Genomic DNA, 18427 nt, shown 5'->3' with positions numbered 1-18427 from the left:
AAAGCTTCTGATGAAACTGGAAAATGAGAATTTGGGTTTGTGCTTGTCTAAAGTTTAATGAATGTATCATAATGCCTACAGCCTTTTAAAAATTTGAGTCATTTAAATTAGTTTGGCAAAAGTGGACTGATTATTGTAAAGTTTGTTTTGATTACTTTTTAAGAGGAATAGACTTTGATAGTTTAAGCTAATTTCAAATGTAGGATAATAAGAATATTTTTTGTCATTTTCCCATTTTTCTTTGAACCGTTTAGATGTGTCTGGCATCAGAGGGGGTTAAAATGGAGGACTCAAAACTAATGAAGGCAAAAGAATCAGAAGGTGGAAGAATTAAAGAATTGGAGAAGGGAAAGGAACAAAGAGAAGTAAAAATGGAGAAAACAGATGAAGCCAGGTCACAGAAGGAAGCAGAATTTGAAAAATCAGCTAAGGAAAATATAAGAGATTCTAAGGAACTAAGAAATTTTGAGGAGCTACAAATGGATGAGACAATGGATATAAAAATGGAAGATCCCAAAGAAATTAAAAAGGAAGAACTAGAAGAAGATCAAAAATGTAGTCACTTCCCAGATTTTTCTTATTCTGCCAGTAGCAAGATAATAATAAGTGATGTTCCCAGTAGAAAGGATCATATGTGTCATCCTCATGGAATTATGATCATTGAGGATCCCACAGCATTAAACAAACCAGAGAAGCTAAAAAAGAAGAAGAAAAAAAGTAAAATGGATCGACATGGAAATGATAAATCCACACCCAAGAAGGCTTGCAAAAAGAGGCAGTCTTCAGAGTCTGACATTGAGAGTGTTATATACACCATTGAAGCTGTTGCAAAGGGAGACTGGGGCATCGAGAAACTTGGAGAAACCCCTCGCAAGAAGGTCCGCACATCTTCAAGTGGCAAGGGAAGCATTTTGGATGCCAAGCCACCAAAGAAAAAAGTGAAATCAAGAGAGAAGAAAATGTCAAAGGAGAAATCCTCAGACACCACCAAAGAGTCAAGACCTCCAGATTTCATTAATATTTCTGCCAGCAAGAACATTTCTAGTGAGGTGCCAGAGGGTATAAAAGCAGAACCATTGACCCCCACAGAGGATGTGTTACCGCCCAGCCTATCGGGACAGGCCAAGCCTGAGGAAAGTGACTGTCACAGAAAAATAGAGACTTGTGGCTCCCGGAAATCTGAGAGGTCTTGCAAAGGTGCTCTTTATAAAACCCTGGTGTCTGAAGGCATGCTCACCTCTCTGCGAGCTAATGTTGACAGAGGTAAGTAACTCCTACACATCTGAAAAGAATATGGAAATCTAGCAATTTTCCCCTTTAGACTCATGGAGAAGAGCCACCATAAAGATCAGTGTGGCATCAAACAATATATTTGTACAGTTCTTTATTGTTTATAGACCATATATATGTGTCATTTTACCTACATGTTTTCTAGCACTGTCAAGGAGATTTTGTATTCGTTTTGTAGGTAAGTCTCAGGTTATGTATTCAAATAATTAAACCTTTCTTTTTTTTTTAAACTGGTATGGGCCGGCGTCTTGTATTGAAAGATCAATACTACATGTTTAAAGCTCTTAGAGTTTTAAAACTGAAGGAAAGAATATCCCAAATCAAGCAAATGTATTGGGCAGAATGTTGATCTATAGGCTCCAAAAGCAAATCATCTGTCTAGCCCTCTCCATTAGGTATTCAAAACTATAGTTGAAGGGAAGGGCTCTTTAAAACATTAAACCAGTTAATGTGTATATCTTTATTTCACAGAGTGTTTTATATAAATTCATCTGTTTTAAAATACAGCATCTAGCTAGGGGACTACCTCTTGCCACGCTAAATTCCAGTTTGGAGATGTCTGAGAAATGGGTCTAACAAGCCCTGAATGAAGATCCTTGGGAATACAGGGATATCATTCCAGTAAATCCAGGGGAAATTCGAATTAATAGTGCCCACCAGCAAAAGGCTTCCACACCTTAGTCTGATTCTCTAATGGAAAAGGTGGTAGTAGTCAGTCTGCCTCTTGAGTCACACAGTATATACAGTATACTGTATGTTGAGTTATAAGAAAACTTATCCCATAGCTGTACACTTTTGCATGTTGTGTTATTAAGGGTTGTCCATCATGAATCGCTTAGAGGACTCTGAAATTGAAATAGTTAAAATTGCATCATGCAAAAGATACCTAAGGGGTCAACAAATCACTTGTGAAGCAACCTCGTCCCAGTATACCAAGCACATTCTTTCTCTCAAATTCCCTTAGGGAAACGAAGCTCAGGAAAAGGAAACTCCTCGGACCACGAAGGGTGTTGGAATGAAGAAAGCTGGACGTTTAATCAGAGTGGGACCAGCGGGAGCAAGAAGTTCAAGAAGACCAAGCCAAAGGAAGATTCTCTCCTTAGGTAAGTGCCCGTGAATGCAGTCAGCACACTGCATAAACCCCAAGTGTGGTGGGTTTTCCAAGGTAAACATAAATCACTAACTGCTTCTCCTGGAGTATTCACTCATTCTATACTTGCTACCGTCTTAGCGAGCACGTGAGAGCACGGAATCCCAGCGTACCACAGGGTTCCTGCTGTTAACTCGGTTGTGTGAGTGACTGTGCCATTCACATTTTAGGTATAGTACAAACTATGTAGATTCGAGAGGTAGGCTTCAGTTTAAATTGAGGCCCGCCATGTATTGGTGGTATGGCATCGTAAATCCTTTAACATTGCTAGGACGCCTTTTTCCATCTGAGGTTTACAATGTTACGTAAGCATGTTTACATTTTGCCATTTTGCCTGCCGTATATACTTTAATATTTCTAAAGGTTATGTTTATATATTTATAAAATAATATGATAGCTCAAAAGTATAAAGTAAAATAAAATTATGTTTCTACCTCATCTAACCATTTGTGTTAAAACCATGTTCTGTTGCTCGAAGATAAAAATGTTAGATAGGCTCATCTGCTGCAGAGAATACTCAGTCACTCAGTTGTTCATTATGTGTTAAAATGCAGGATCAAGCAATAGCATATACATCAAGATAAAATCGTTAAGAATTACTTCATTTTTAATGTTATTCCAAATGCTCTTAATACCAATCTTAATATAAAACATTTTGTTACTTAGGAGATTCAGTACTTTATACTGGCGAGGAAAGTATCTGCATATTCAGTTGAACTGTTTTAAAAATCCTTTGAGATTTCTTATTAGCCCAATTTGAAAAGAATATATTGAATAGAAATAAGTACATTTTTACATTTTCCTTTTTTTTCCATAAGTGTGTTTAAAGGTATGCAAATTTCATGCATCGGAAGTATTGTATTTGGTTTATTCATAAGTATTTGCAGTTCAGTTAGTGGAATAATGTATTTTTTTCCTTGGAAGTTACAGTGCTTTAAAATCTGGTAATCCTAAGGCTCTAGGTCATCACAAAGGGGAGACTGGAATTTGCTAAATTCCTCAAGATTATTTACTTTAAGATGATATTTTTATAATTTTATGTATTTTTCTAATATTGTATAAGTGCAAAGTAGCTCAGATTAGTTTTGCTTACAAACTCTACTTATAAATAATAACATAAAAATTCTCATATTCATCATCATCAAATGATATTTTCAAATGCAGAATTTCCTTAAAAAGTGACCACTGAATGTCAGGACCAATGCTCTGTATCTTCTAGAACTACCGTGCCCTGTGGGTCTGCTCACTGAGAGAGGAGCGGGTCTTGCTGCAGACAGTATGGGGTCCTGGGGGAATGAGGCAGGAATTAAGACTCTCAGCAGAGAGGTCTCTGATGCTTCCATTAGAAACTGCTGACGCCGTGAGAGAGGTGTTTTTACCAGTCTTCTCTAGGAACAAGAAAAGTGAAACAATATTTTGAAAACCTACCTCTGAAAAGAGGTTGGTGTATTGGTTGTTTTTGTTTTGGTAATTTCTAAGAAAGTCACACGTAAGTAACTGGGAGTGTGGTTTTTCTATAGGCTTAAATCTTTGGTCCTGAACCTCTGGTCCTTCCTGCCCTCCCCACCCCCTGACACCCCCAACACACATAGGCATTTCAGAATTAGACTATCTGGGTCTGCTTTGTTTAGAACATATCAACATAGTGGATGAGCAGTGAGAAGTGCCAGTACCTATCAGTCTTCTCTGAGATTTCTAAATAGGCATTTTTAACCTCATTTATCACAGAAAATATGCTATTTGTTGCCAAGAAAAATTCACTTAGTATTGGCAGTTCTAATCTTATAGACCTCCCCCCAAAAACACACAGATGATTATTCTAGTTGAAAAAAGACAAGGGAAAACAAGTCCCAAGGAACCTTATGAGTTAAAATTCGTATTTTCATGATTTTCTTTTGATTTTTCAGATTATCTGAAAAAGTCACAAATTATAGGCACCTTTCTGATAGTATCTGATTACTATCTGATTTTCCATTAGTATGAATGTTTCTTAACTGAATGGAAAAGCTGATTTTATTGATGAAGCAGTATCACTCCTACCACCTACCGCCCTCCTTTTTAAAAAATTTTTTTTTGGGGCGCCTGGGTGGCTTAGTCGGTTAAGCGCCCGACTTTCGCTTAGGTCATGATCTCGCGGTTCGTGGGTTCGGGCCCCGCGTCAGGCTCTGTGCTGACTGCCAGCTCGGAGCCTGGAGCCTTTTTCAGTCTGTGACTCCCTCTCTCTCTGACCCTCCCCTGCTCACGCTGTCTCTCTCTCTCTCTCTCTCTCTCCTAGAAATAAATAAAAACATTAAAAAAAAAAAATTTTTTTTTGTTTTTAATTTTTGAGGGAGAGAATGTGAAGAGGGACAGAGAGAGAGAAACAGAGGATCTGAAGCAGGCTCTGCACTGTCAGCACAGAGCCCTACACAGGGCTCAAACCCATGAACTATGAGATCATTACCTGAGCCAAAATTGGTGCTTAGCTGACTGAGACACCCAGGCGTCTGCCCTCCCTGCTTTGATAGGACTAATTAATGGCCTTTTTTCCATTGATCATTCTGTGGTCATTGGACTATCTTGTCTCTGTTCCCCAACTTTTGTATATTCTTCCCAACAGAACAGTTTTTTTTTTTTTTTAATGTTTTATTTCTGTGAGAGAGAGAGAGAGAGAGCATGAGCAGGGGAGGATGAGAGAGGGAGACACAGAATCTGAAACAGGCTCCAGGCTCTGAACTAGCTGTCAGCACAGAGCCCGACGCGGGCCCAAACCCATGAACCGTGAGATCATGATCTGAGCTGAAGTTGGACGCTTAACTGAGCCACCCAGGCACCCCCAAACAGAACAGTTTTAAGTGGACACACCTCAAGTACATCCCTAACACATTAGCTATTAGTTTCTTGTAAGTTGACTCAAGGCTGCCTCCTCTCCAGAATGCCTTCCATTCTCCATCTGGCACACGCCTCCATTCTGCTGCAGCTTCTCCCATTGGTTTGGGTTTCATCTTAGTTAATAAGTCTCAGTAAGTGGAAGTCAGCAGCCAGCAAGAATCCAGCAGGCAGGCAGCCATTGCTGCATGGGGGCCTTAGAAACCAGCAGAAGCAGCCCAAGGATTTCCCAACTTTGCCAGTGCCGTTTCTGCAGTCATTCCTGGTTTGCATGAAAGTGGTGCCACCTGTCTGCCAGCGTGTTCATTGAAAACTGGCTTTCTTTGTCATTGAGTGGTTTATCACCATCCCAGTCAACTCTCCAGAATTTGTTTTAATGATACTCAGAATTTTTGTTTGTGTTTTCTTTGTATGTAGGTATGTTTTAAACAAGTACTAGTCAATAAATACATTTTTTAAAAATCTTACAAAATTACTGATGGTGATACCTCATCACCAGTAAACTTGCCTACACATACACACACACACCCCTTTAGAATAAGAAACTTGTGTGGATGGAACATGCTTTGTATTGAACTTAATGAAAAATGTCCATGTCAATGGAAAGAACTTCAAAAATATTCTTATCTTTTAAATAATATCTCTGCTTTTAAGGTAACAAGACAACCTTTCTTGTGAGTTGACTGAGAAGACTGGGCTGGTAAATCTTCTCAAGCATTTCTGAAAAGATATTTTTTTGTCCTTGCACAGAGTTTATTAGTAGTGCCCTAATTCTCAGGGACCCTGTTTCAAAATGGAGTATCTTAAACTAGGTCTCGTATCATTTTCTGTTTAAATATTTATGTCACATGCTGATTGATTCCATCCCCCACTCTCTTATTAGCTCAGCAAAGCTGGATGAAGAATTTGAAAAAAAATTCAACAGCCTCCCTCAATACAGTCCTGTTACATTTGACCGGAAATGTGTACCTATCCCAAGAAAAAAGAAGAAGACTGGAAACATGGCCTCAGAACCGACTAAAACCAGCAAAGGTTAGACGTGGGCTCCACCGCCTGCAGTGTCAGCATCCCCACCCCCTTCTAAGTTTCTACAACTCCCTTTAGATACCTAACTGGATGTAGTCTGAGGCAGTGAGACAGCAGCCATGGGAATTTTAGCTTGCTTTCCAGGGTTGTTTTGGCTCCCACCTCACTTCTTTCTCCCTTCTTTCCCTCCTCATCCTCCTCAGCCTCTGTTCTTTGGCATCCCAGCCTGCGCATTTGCCCTTAAATGTGTAGCTTTTTTGAAAATGTTACACATGGTCTCTGACCTTCTGGTCTCCAGAATTCTAATCTGGAGATGTTGAGCTTTTCTTGAGCAGAAACTGTTGGCCGAGCCTCACTCTTCTATTCGCTCTATCTGTGACAAGTTGAACTCTGGGACTATGAAATTGTTCTGTTTGCCTAATAAGAAGACTCCATTCTTTACCGGCAGTATGAACCAAATGAAATTAATGCTCTGGCAATACCTTTAAATTGCTTTTGTTAAGTTTAAGAAAAATAATACCTAGCATATTTATTTTGAAGAGTAACAGTCTTCCCGTGTATATAAGGGAAGCTTTTACATTATAGGCATGACTTTGGTGGATCTCCACATTCATCAAGGGCAACACCGTTCGAAGAGCGGTACTAAAGAGCGTGAGACCGCCTTTACACGTGGGGCAGGGGCTGGGTTCTAAACATCTGCTCCGGACATTCAAGCACAATGAGGGACTGTCCTACCCAAATGACAGCATTGCTCTTATTAAGAATCCTGTCTTCTGATTTGGGAAAAATGTATCTATAGTTTTCCATACAGATGTCATTCCACTTGTAACTTCCTGTGAGGACAGTAAATGGAGAGCTGAAGAACCAGTGTGGCCAAGTTTTCGTTGCTTGCAGTATGCGATGGAAGAGTTTTTGTAATTTACACTATACAAGTGGCTGCCTCCTGCCGGTTCCATGTCAGATCAGATGAATTCCCTTTTTGTGTGCATTTTAGATGGAAGGATGGGTAGATACAAGATGATGTATCTCTTTACATAAATCTTGCTAAATTCTAGCATTCGTGGATAATGATCAGTGATAAATATTAATGAGCAGATACAATTGCATGGATTTAGAGGGACTATATAAGGTCTAGAAAAAATTATAGTTTCCTTGAAGAAACTTAAATCTTTGTCCCTCTAGACCAAAAACCTCCTTTGCACACCACAGTTGATGCTACCGAGGAGGGTCGCTTCGTGATCTGTATCTCAAGATAGATCTGTATGGCTGAAGAAAATTCTCCTTTCGTGATTAAAGGTGGAGAGGAACATAAAAGTGATTTCAGAATTAGCTTGGTTTTCCTCTGTGGTCAATAAAAACAAGTCTAGTGAATAAAGAACTAAAAAAGAAATGTTGCATCACCAAGTTTGCTCATCTGGGAAAATAAAGTAGGGTTATATCGAGATCTTCCTAGATAAGTAGGAAAGAAATAAAGTAGCCTTGTTGACAGATAGGTAGCTGAACACTGTAATGGATTACCAATGAAATGACAGTCGTTGTGCCCTAGAGATATCTAGGAATAGGCAAAGTAGTCCATGAGCCCAAAGATGCCAGATATCATGAGCTCCCATAATTCTTGGATTTAAAGTTGCTGATAAATACCTGACAAGCCAATAAAATGGAACTTAATTGATTGATGTGCAGGATGTATTCTCTTCCTCCACTCCTGATAGTTGGAGACATTCATTTTAGAGCCCTGAAGCTGGCCAAATTATCTATCAGGGAATGTAACAATAGATTTATTTTTGTAAAGCTATAAAACCGAGTGAGGATCTATTTTCATGAGACCTTCTCTTGGGTCTTAGTTATCTGTTATATGTTTTTCCTCTCCCAGCTGAGATTAACAGTATTTCTTTTGATGTGAAATAGCTTTTTGGAGCCTTGGATTATACTTCATACAATATCATCTTAACTCTTCTTTGATGCCTCTCAAGCCCAAAGTCACTGGTTCTTACAGTATATCAGTAATTACGTGGGTGGGAAGTCTTTCAAGACTTTAGATTTTGCTCTGCATTCTGACTCATGGAGCAAAATGCAGTTAAAATCAAGCAAAAACTAAATAATATATTCTCTATTTAGCAAACTAAAGAAATAGTATTTGTAACTAATTGTAATTTGGCATTAGCCTCACCAGTGTACTATCCCACAAGTTATTAATGAAATTATCATACCAGCTGTGGTGTAATTGCCTGATCTTTAGAGGATAGAGAAGATTGTTTTCTTAGACTCTAGACTCTTTGCATCTGTGCATAATGAATTGTTCAAAGTGAAAACTGTGTATGAGATCATTAGTTTATTAGCAAAAGAGCATGTGTCCATAGGAAACCTCATTTCTTCTCCAACAATTTAGCATTTTGCCTTTATTTTCTTCTGTGTTTATCATTCAACATTTATTATATTATTTTCCTGCCTTATACTAGGTACTTTTTTTAGCTACTCCAGGTTATATAAAATATACAGAATTTTTCTGAAATGGATTATCTAGAGAAAATGGTTATGTATGTATGCATTTATAGTTATATGTCTCAACAACATAGCATCTGCTTGGGTTTATGATTGTTTTCTCCTTATTTCTGTATTTCCAAGGAGTCTCTTCCCCTTCTCCATTGTCCTCTCCACTATTTTTGCCCTGTCCCTCATGTCTGTGTAGCGGGTCTTGTGAGAAATTCTACAACAGGGGCTCCTGGGTGACTCAGTTAAGCGTCCGACTCTTGATTTCAGCTCAGCTCATGATCTCGTGGTGAGATCAAGCCCCACTTCAGACTCTGCGTGGACAGGATGGCTCCTGCTTGTGATTCTCTCCCTCTCTCTGCCCCTCCCCCACTCATGTGTGTGTGCTCTGTCTGTCTCTTTCAAAATGAATAAATATAAACTTTAAAGAAGAAACCTCTACAACAAAAAGGGATGAACATTGCTAAATGCCACCTTCCTCTAACTGGGCTCAGGCTACTGTATAGTAGGCAGAGCACGATAACTTAGGAAAAGAATTTCCCTTGCTTCTAAGAACAAATTACCCAGTAACTTGTAATGCATCTAAGTTCTAGTACAGTTCAGCTGAGGCAGCTCAGGCCTGTAATGGTTTCTGGTTTATCTCCCTTAGTTACTTGTATGTATTCAAATAAAAGCTTTAAATTATAAGTCTAAATTTAATTATAACTTAAGGGATAGGTTTTGACACAGTATTTTAAGTATATTGTTAATTTATGAAACACTTTTTACAAAAGTACCAGAAGTCAGAGTGCTGTACAGAATAGTAATTTTCAGACAAAGTCAGGTCATGAAGAAAAAGTTAATTGAGTTGAACTTAGAGTGTTTAAATTATGCCCCAGCTTGACCCTTGACTTCACTTTTCCCCTGTATCTCTTCAATCTTCCCACATTGTTCCTTAGCCCATTATCAAACATGCTGTTGATCCTCATATTTTAAGATTGGAATTCCAAATGATTAAGGATTTGCTATTTTAAAAAATCACTATGATAATAAAAGACTCAGGTTTTATAAAACTAAAGTTTGAAGACAGAAACCCCGGTTTGGGATTGAGCTATACTGAGGCTGCATTCAGTGCTAGAGGACCTAGTGCTAATGTCAGCCAGCCCAGGCCTTCCTGTCAAGAAGTTAGAGCTTCCCGGTTGGGCAGAACTCTGCCCTGTTAACTGAGAGTCTTCATTGCCACCAATGTTTTCAGGAACACGGGGATAGCACATTTGCATATGTAAAAGGTGTACCTAACATAATCCTGAGGACAGTCACAAGTCCTGCATGTCCGGCTCAGTGAGGTTGCTCCTTCCACCACCACACACACCCCACACCCCCACCGTTGAATCCTAACTTGACTGTGGTTGGCTTACCCAGACTTCCTCAAGTCAGCAGATCCACACGCCCAGTAGCTGGGAGCACTTTGCTATAATATAAACTATCACAAAGGAATTTATTGTTTCATTGGTTATTCATTATTTGTGTGTCTGTTACAAAAATGATAGCCTTGTTTTAGAATAAAACTTCCGCTTTTTTTTATAGCTTAGAAACATGAAACCATAGAACCAGGGCATAAGTCACCACCATTTGAGTGATGTGTAACATTTTTCCCTACAACAGTTTTTAAAAGTAAGATTTACTAAATCACCTTACCTGCTGGCCTTGAAAAATTATCATACCTGGCTAATACTGAACTGGCTCCTGTGTCACTACAGCTCTTTACCCCTCAAAGTGTCCTATGTCACTACAGCTCCTTACCATGAACAAGATTAATGTTTTGGAAAGGGTGTTGGAAACTTATCTGTGGCACCCCGCTTACCCTCTCAGGTGGAGGTTTTCTGTTTTCTACCCAGCTATGAAGTTAGGTGCAGAGGAGCTAGATATCCTCAAAATACAGGCCATCCTGCCCAAAAATTTAAGGTAGAGTCCTAAGCTAGTTATTATGCCAGCAACAAGTGATTTTTGTCGTAAGGAAGTAGAAGCTGATTCAAACGCTCCTTCAAGAAATTTGGTTTGGAGATGAGGGAAAGAAATGGAATCAGAACTAAACTAGTTTAGTGAAAGACCATTGCACTTTTTTTTAAGTAATCTCTTCCCCCAGTGGGGGGCTTAACCTTACAACCTCAAGATCAAGAGTTGCATGCTTTACCAATGGAGCCAGCCAGGCACCCCCCATTGCAACTTTTTTTTGCTTTCTGAACAACACCTTCTAAAACTCTCCTCTGCTTTTCACTTCCTACCTTCTTTTCCCTCCATGTATGTTTCTACATTAATATAATTAACTAAAGGGGAAAATGGCAATAAATTTCATTATATTTGCTATTATAAATTTTGGCTTTCTTTCCTTTAGACAAAATACCACACATATGTACCATAGTGGTGAGCAGAAATCAAATTGTTCATTTTTTGACTCTGAAAGTGCTGCTTCCCAGTGACTGCAATGATATCTTCTCTGTTGCTCCCTTCAAGTTTTGTCACTTTCTTTTTTATATGAAGTTGTCATTTACTTAGTTTTGTTTTATAGCTACAGTTGGGGGGATGGCTAGGAGCATGGAAGTTTAAAAATAAAAGTTTTCAGAAGCTCCTCTATGTACCAAATCACTCTGGATGTTCTTTTCTCACGTTAAAATTGACAACCTCTATCTTTAGTTCTATCCTTAAATTGTAGTTTTTAGATTTCTCTGAATATGGTTGGGTCTGAAAATATGTATCCTTTTCTTCTTCCTTAACCCATTTCCTCCATCCTTCTGGTTGTAAGAGATCTCAGAATTGTTTTTCTGCATTCTTCCACTTCTGTTTTCTGTGATTGCCTGTGTATCATTCAGGTGGACCAGCCTGCAGTTTCCTAGGCTGTATAAAATATGTAAAGCAGTGATTGGGATTATACAGAATACCTGTAATATTAGTGTAGGACATAGACATGATATATATTTTTTGCATTTGTTAAATTTATTTTCTTTCCCTTCTTGCTCACTTTTTCCAAAAAATAAAAAAAGTCAACACAGCATTTTCGATTTCTATTTCAAACCACCCCAGGCTAACTCAGAAGTATTTGCTTGTGGTCATTTAAAAGGATAGCTTGGTGTAGTCATCAAAAAATGCACAACTTTCTATTACCAGTAATAATAGCAACAACTGTCATTTCTTGAGCTCTTACTTTGTGCTGGCCAGTGGTTTAAGAACTTTGTTTATGCAACAAATATTATTCAGAACCAGTCATATGCTAAACACCATTCTGGCATGTAGAATATATCTGCGAATAAAAACCAAGAACCCTGATGCCACGGTGGTTCATCATGGCAGGCAGACCAGGTAGTAAACTAGCATAAACAAAAAGCAAAACATATAATATGTTAGAAGGTGAGAAGTGCTGTGGGGAAAAAAAAAAAAAAGAGTAGGTTCGATAGAACAACCAAGCAAAAGATCAATAAGGAAAGGGAAAACTTGAACACTATACATTAACTTGTTCTAACAGACGTACAAGTATATTTCGTTTTATTACAGTTGGCAAATAATGTGTTGTGTTACAAACTGAAGGTTTGAGTCAACCCTCTGTCAAGTCTATCCACATTCTAACATTTACTCACTTGATGTCTCTGTGTCACACTGGTGATCTGTGATCAGTGATTACAACTCAGATAATGGTTAACACTTTTTAGCAATAAAATACCCTTTAATTAAGATATGTGCTTTTTTTGTAGACCTAATGCAATTGCACACTTAATAGACTATGGTATAGTGTAAACACAACTTCTGTTTGCATTGGAAACCAAAACATCCATTCAATTCACTTTATTGCAATGTTTGCTTTATTGTGGTGGCCTAGAACCAAGCCTGCAATATCTCCAAGTTATGCCTATATATAAAGCATTCCACCCATCAATAGTAGAGTATACATTCTTCTCAAGTGCACACTGGAACAGGCTCTAGAATGTACCATACACTAGGCCGTAAAACAAGCCAATAAATTGAAAAGGATTGAAGTAATTCAAATTATGTTTTCTGACCACAGTGGAATGAAGTTAAATGTCAACAGCAGGAAATGTTTGGGAAACTCACAAATATGCAGCAATTAAACAATATATTCTAAATAACCATTGAATCTAAATAAATAATCAATAATTCAAAGAAGAAATTAATAAGGAAATCAGAAAATACATTGTGATGTATAAAAATTAAAATACAAAATGCCAAAATTTATGGGATACAGCTAACACAGTGCTTTAGAGGGAAATTTATAGCTATAAATATATATGCTGAGAAAGAGGAAGGATCCCAAATTAATAATCTAACCTACCTTGAAATCTTGTAAGAAAAAGAGCAGACTAAACCTAAAGAAAGTAGAAGAAAGGAGATAGTAAAGATGAGAGAGGAAATAATAAAATTAAACAAAGAATAGAAAATCAATAAAGAGTCAATAAAACCAAAAGCTGGTTTTTTGAAAACAAAAAATTGGAGAAATGTTTAGCTACACTGTCCAATTAAAGAGAGAAGACTAAAGTTACTACAATTAGAAATGAAGTTGGGGGCATTACTACTGATCTTAGAGAAATGGAATAGATTATAAAGGAATATATATATGAACAGTATATCCCAATAAGTTAGATAATCTACATGAAATAAACAATTCCTAGAAAGAACACTACCAAAACTGACTTAAGAAATAGTCTGAATAGAAAAATAACTACTAAAGAAATTGAATTTAGTAATCACAAAAGTACTTAGGGAGCCAAAAAAAAATTAAAATTAAAAAAAAAACAAAAACCCCAGGCTTCATTGCTGAATTCTACCAAATGTTTAAGGAAGAAATATCTGTTTTTCAAACTCACTGAAAAATTAGAAGACAGAACACTTCCTAATTCATTCTGTGAGGCCAGCATCACCCTAATCTCAAAACTACACAAAGATATGACAAGAAAGAGAAACTACAGATCCTATCTCTTAAAATAATGGATATAAAAATCCTTAATAGTAGCAAACCAAATCCAGCAACATATAATAAGAATTATACACCATTACCAAATGGGATTTTAGTCCTAGAATACCATGTTGGTTTGACATCCAAAATTCAATTAATGTAATATACTTCAAAAGAACAACAAAAAAACCCATGTGATCATCTTAATAGATGTAGAAAAAAAGTATTTGACAAAATCCAACACATTTAATGAGAATACTCAACAAACTGGGAATAGAAAGTTTCTCAACCTGATAAAGAACGCCTATAAAAATCCCACAACAGCGTATTTAATAATTAAAAACTGAATGCTTCCCCTGAAGTAAGGAACAAGTCAAAAATGTCCATTCTCAGCACTTCTTTCCAACATCATAAGTGAGGTTCTAGCCAGGGCACTTTGGCAAGGAAAAGAAAATAAAAGGCTTCTTTACTGTGGAAAGGAAGAAGTAAAACTGTTTCTATTCATAGATGACATGATATTTTATATAGAAAGCCTAAGGATTTCCCTAGAAAACTACCGTAGCTTATGAATGAATGAGTTCAGCGGGGTTGCAGGATACAAGATCATTATACGAAAATCAGTTGTATTTCTATACAGTTTTAATGAACAATCTAAAAGTGATATTAGGGAAACAATTCCATTTACAGTAACATCAAAAAGAATATAGTACATAGGAATAAATTTAACAAAAGAAGTGCAACACTGTGAAAACTATAAAACAGTGTTAAAAGACAAATAAATAGGAAAACATCCCCTATTCAATGATTGGAAGGCTTAATATTATTAAGATGGAAACACTCCATCAAATTGATATACAGATTCAACACAGTCCCTATTAGAATGTCAGCTTAATTTTGTTGATAATGATAGGAGATTCTAAAATTAATGTGGAATTGTAAGCGATTCAGAATAGCCAAAATAATTTTTTCAGTTTCAAAACTGGCTACAAAAACCAGTAGACAAGTCAGCGTGATGCTAACATAGTTATATAGGTTAGTGGAATAGAATTGAGGTCCCAGAAATAAACCTATACATCACTGGTCAACAGTTTTTCATTGAGGAAGCCAAGACTATTCAAAGGGAAAAGGAGTCATCTTTTCAAAATGGTGCTAGGGAGAAATGGATAACCACATGCAAAGTAAATAAATTGGACTTTTTCAAGATGTAAAACTTTTGTGCTTCATAGGACACTAATAAGAAAGTGAAAAGACTGTCCACAGAATGGGAGAAAATATTTGTAAATCACATATATGATAAAGGACTTTTGTCTAGAATATATAAAGAACTGTATGCATCAGTACAAAAAAATCAGTTGAAAAATGGGCAAATTATCAAAATAGATGTTTCTCTAAAGAAGGTATACAGATGGCCAGTGAGCCCATGAAAAGATGCTTGACTCATTAGTCATTAGGGAAATACAAATCAAAACTACAGTGAGAGAAATACATCCATATGATGGTCATAATCAAAGATAATAATGTGTTGGCAAGGATGTTAAATAGCCTGGCAATTCCTCCAAAGGTTTATAAACACAGAGTTACCATATCACCTAGCAATTCCACTGGTTAGGTATATGTCCAAGAGAAATGAACACACATGTCCACACAAAAGCTTATATATGAATATTCATAACAGGATTATTTATAATCGCCAAAAGGTGGAAACAACCAAGTATCTATCAACTGATGAGTGAGTAAACAAAATGTAGTGTATTCATACAGTAGAGTACTATCCATTCTTTAAAAAGACTGAAATGCTGAAACATGCTACAGCCTGGGTGAACCTTGCAAATATTATACCAGGTGAAAGAATCCAAATACAGCAGACTGTATTACATGACTCATTTATATGAGATTACCAGAATAGGCAGATCTGTAGAGACAAAGTGGATTCATGATTGCTTAGAGGTAGAGGGAATTCAGAAATAGGGAAGGGTGATAGGTAGCTAAAGGGTATGGATTGATTTTTGAGGTGATAAAAATGATCTAAAATTGGTGACAGTTGCAGATATGTGCAAACATAAAAGCCAGCATGTTGTATACTTTAGACAGCAGTGTAGATAGTTTACCTTTAGCAGAAGGACAGCGCATGTGGGTGCAGATATTGGCAGATGGGTAGGTGCAACAGAGGCAGCTTACAGTCTCTAACTTCCAAATCCTCACATCAACTCTTTGAGGTAGGCACTATCATTATCCCCACTTACAGATGAGCAAACAGAAGTTATATAAAATGATTTGAGTCCATTTCATATAGAGTACAGAAAGAAACCTGTTTTGGGGAGGTCAGTGCTGCTGTTGACATTTCCGATTGGTAATTGAAAAATCTTAGTTCAGGTTTCTTTATCTAAGGAAACAAAGATATGGTCTGAGACTCCCCTCCTCTCTCCACCCTGGTTTGTTTTTTTTTTTTTTTTTTTTTTTTTTTTTTGGCAAATACTTCTCTATTTTTAAAGCAGGTTTTCTTCCTAAAATAACCACAGAAAAGGCTAGAAAACTATCTGATACTATCAGGCCAATTATTGTCCTAAATTGCTGTTCTTGCTACAAAAACCAGTTTCTAAGAAGAGAAGAAATGCCCCTGCCATCCTTTCCTTCATGATATTCAGGGATCTGAATCTTTATTAGCTACTCTGCCATTATGGATTGTAGTCTGTCTCTAGTTACTAAGTCTACAGTTTCTGCTTAGGGAGTCCCAGCCCTACTGAGGGCTACTGCCCAATAATATTGCTAAGGAAAATTTCACTCGGTTTTAAATAAGCCTAAGGAAAGTTGTTGAGCACTAGTTAGATGAGTAAAGAAAAATATGCAGGATGACCTTTCTTGTGACTCAGTTTGCTTCTACCACAGGTGGGAGGAGGGTGTAATTGCTGAGGAACACACAGTATTGTTTTATGAAACATTGTGTATTTAAAATATATTTATATTAATATTGTCTGTAGGTCCTTTCCAGTCTCAGAAAAAGAACTTATTCCACAAAATTGTCAGCAAATATAAGCACAAAAAGGAGAAGCCTAATGTTCCGGAAAAAGGTATTGGTGCCTTCCATCCTCCATCAAGGTTTCTTGGCCACCTCCATTGTGAACCATCTTTGAGTAACGCTTCTGTGCACCGCCTTTGCCTTTTCCTCCCCTTAGCTTGCTTCAGTGTCATCAGCTCCTAATGCAGGCATATTCATTCTTTCTAGACTCTACAGCTAATTGTAAAGAGAGATCTCCTTCACTTGGGTTCCTACTCAAATCCCATAATGTCTCTATTTTCAGCGTTCCATATGAATCCTAAAATTGCTTTGTTTTCATCCATATTTGGTGCATTTTGTAACTTAGTCTTCTTGAGCTCTTATCTACTTATTTTTCTTTGACGCTTCTTGTTTTTCTCATGTTTGGCAGCCATCAAAGCAGGACCACATTTTGCTACCTCCTGAAGCCTTAAAAAAGTTCCCTATTCATATGAAAGTGCCACCATTTCTGTACTCTGACCCTTGAGGAGGATTCCACTCCTAAGTCGTAACCTATCTTTTTCCAATCTATATTACTTCGTTTGCCAGACCCTTCCCACCCCCTTCAGTCACATAACTTATTTCCAGAGGGCACTAGAGACGCATTGCCCTCCACCATCTCTTCACTCTGAGCATCTGTCTTATTGTTATGATTTTGATGGGCCCTTGAACCTCTTTAAGGCTCATCTGAAGATTTCTGCCTTCTCATAGTTCAGGACTCCTATTCTTCTTGGACACAAAAGATAAATGTTCCCATCTGGTTCGGTATAGCCACGTGGCCTGGAAGTTAGGCTTTCTTTAGCATCACCCTGCATGTTACTGTCGTGACTATGAGCCTACTCATCCGATGCCCATTTGCATTCTACTTGCATGGCCACATGTGAAGCCTTTTATGTTTCTGGAATGAGGCTTTCAATGCACCTGTCTTCATGTGTAGACATATGTGCCTACGTGTTCCTGTATGTAACCTTTTACTTAATTTGGGTTTTATTTTCACCTCACCAGCCTCTCAGTTTTGTTTTGTATGTTACTATTTTTTTCTCTGCTTCCAGTAGAGAAACATCACTTTTTAGGTAAAAATGTCAGCTCTTATCATTCCCTTTTAACTGATCTTCAGTTATCTTGATTAAAGTCATATAAATTATCCAACAGTGTGATTTCATAAAAGGCAGATTTGTTTATTTTTATTCCATTTCCTGTATAGCCTGATTATTTTAGTTGATACATGTTATTTTGAAAATTAAATAGTTAAAATAAAACTGCTTCATTCGTGTGATTATGTTTCCTATGTAAGCTCTTGAGTGTATTGTCGTGTTTTTATAGTGTATGTGTCTGTCCTGGGAGTAGAGTTTCACGTTCTTTCTCTGTCATTGTTTTTAGGAAGTGGGGATAAATGGTCAAACAAGCAACTCTTCTTGGATGCCATTCACCCTACAGAAGGTAAAAGAAGCAATACCCTTTGTATAATTTCAGGTAGTCTGTTTTGGAAACGTTTAAAAAGGCATAATTATATAGGCTCAGCCAACAGTACTATACCTGAGAGCTCATAATTGGGTTGTTTCACATTTTCAAATCAGAACTGACAGATTTTTGACCCTGCTAAGGGTCAGGCAGTGTGTCCTATGGA

The 18427-nt window shown here is 37.3% G+C and overlaps 1 protein-coding gene across 8 annotated transcripts in view; it reads left to right on the top strand.

Moving 5' to 3' along the window:
- BBX (BBX high mobility group box domain containing) overlaps positions 1–18427 on the top strand; it is a 276768-nt gene that overhangs the window by 240332 nt on the left and 18009 nt on the right. For 6 of the 8 annotated variants that reach the window (XM_039244974.1, XM_039244975.1, XM_039244977.1 and 3 more), the window contains 5 exons: positions 255–1263; positions 2255–2393; positions 6192–6340; positions 16745–16834; positions 18181–18240. In XM_039244974.1, the coding sequence (XP_039100905.1) occupies positions 255–1263; positions 2255–2393; positions 6192–6340; positions 16745–16834; positions 18181–18240 (1447 nt within the window). The remainder of the gene's footprint in view (positions 1–254; positions 1264–2254; positions 2394–6191; positions 6341–16744; positions 16835–18180; positions 18241–18427) is intronic. The other 2 variants (XM_039244980.1, XM_039244981.1) reach the window with 2 other exon arrangements.

The sequence above is a fragment of the Hyaena hyaena genome, unplaced genomic scaffold (assembly GCF_003009895.1).
Source record: "Hyaena hyaena isolate Hyena2069 unplaced genomic scaffold, ASM300989v1 scaffold_251, whole genome shotgun sequence".
Classification (NCBI taxonomy): domain Eukaryota; kingdom Metazoa; phylum Chordata; class Mammalia; order Carnivora; family Hyaenidae; genus Hyaena; species Hyaena hyaena.
Note: the sequence above shows the minus strand (reverse complement) of the source record. Positions and strands in the feature narration are given on the sequence as shown.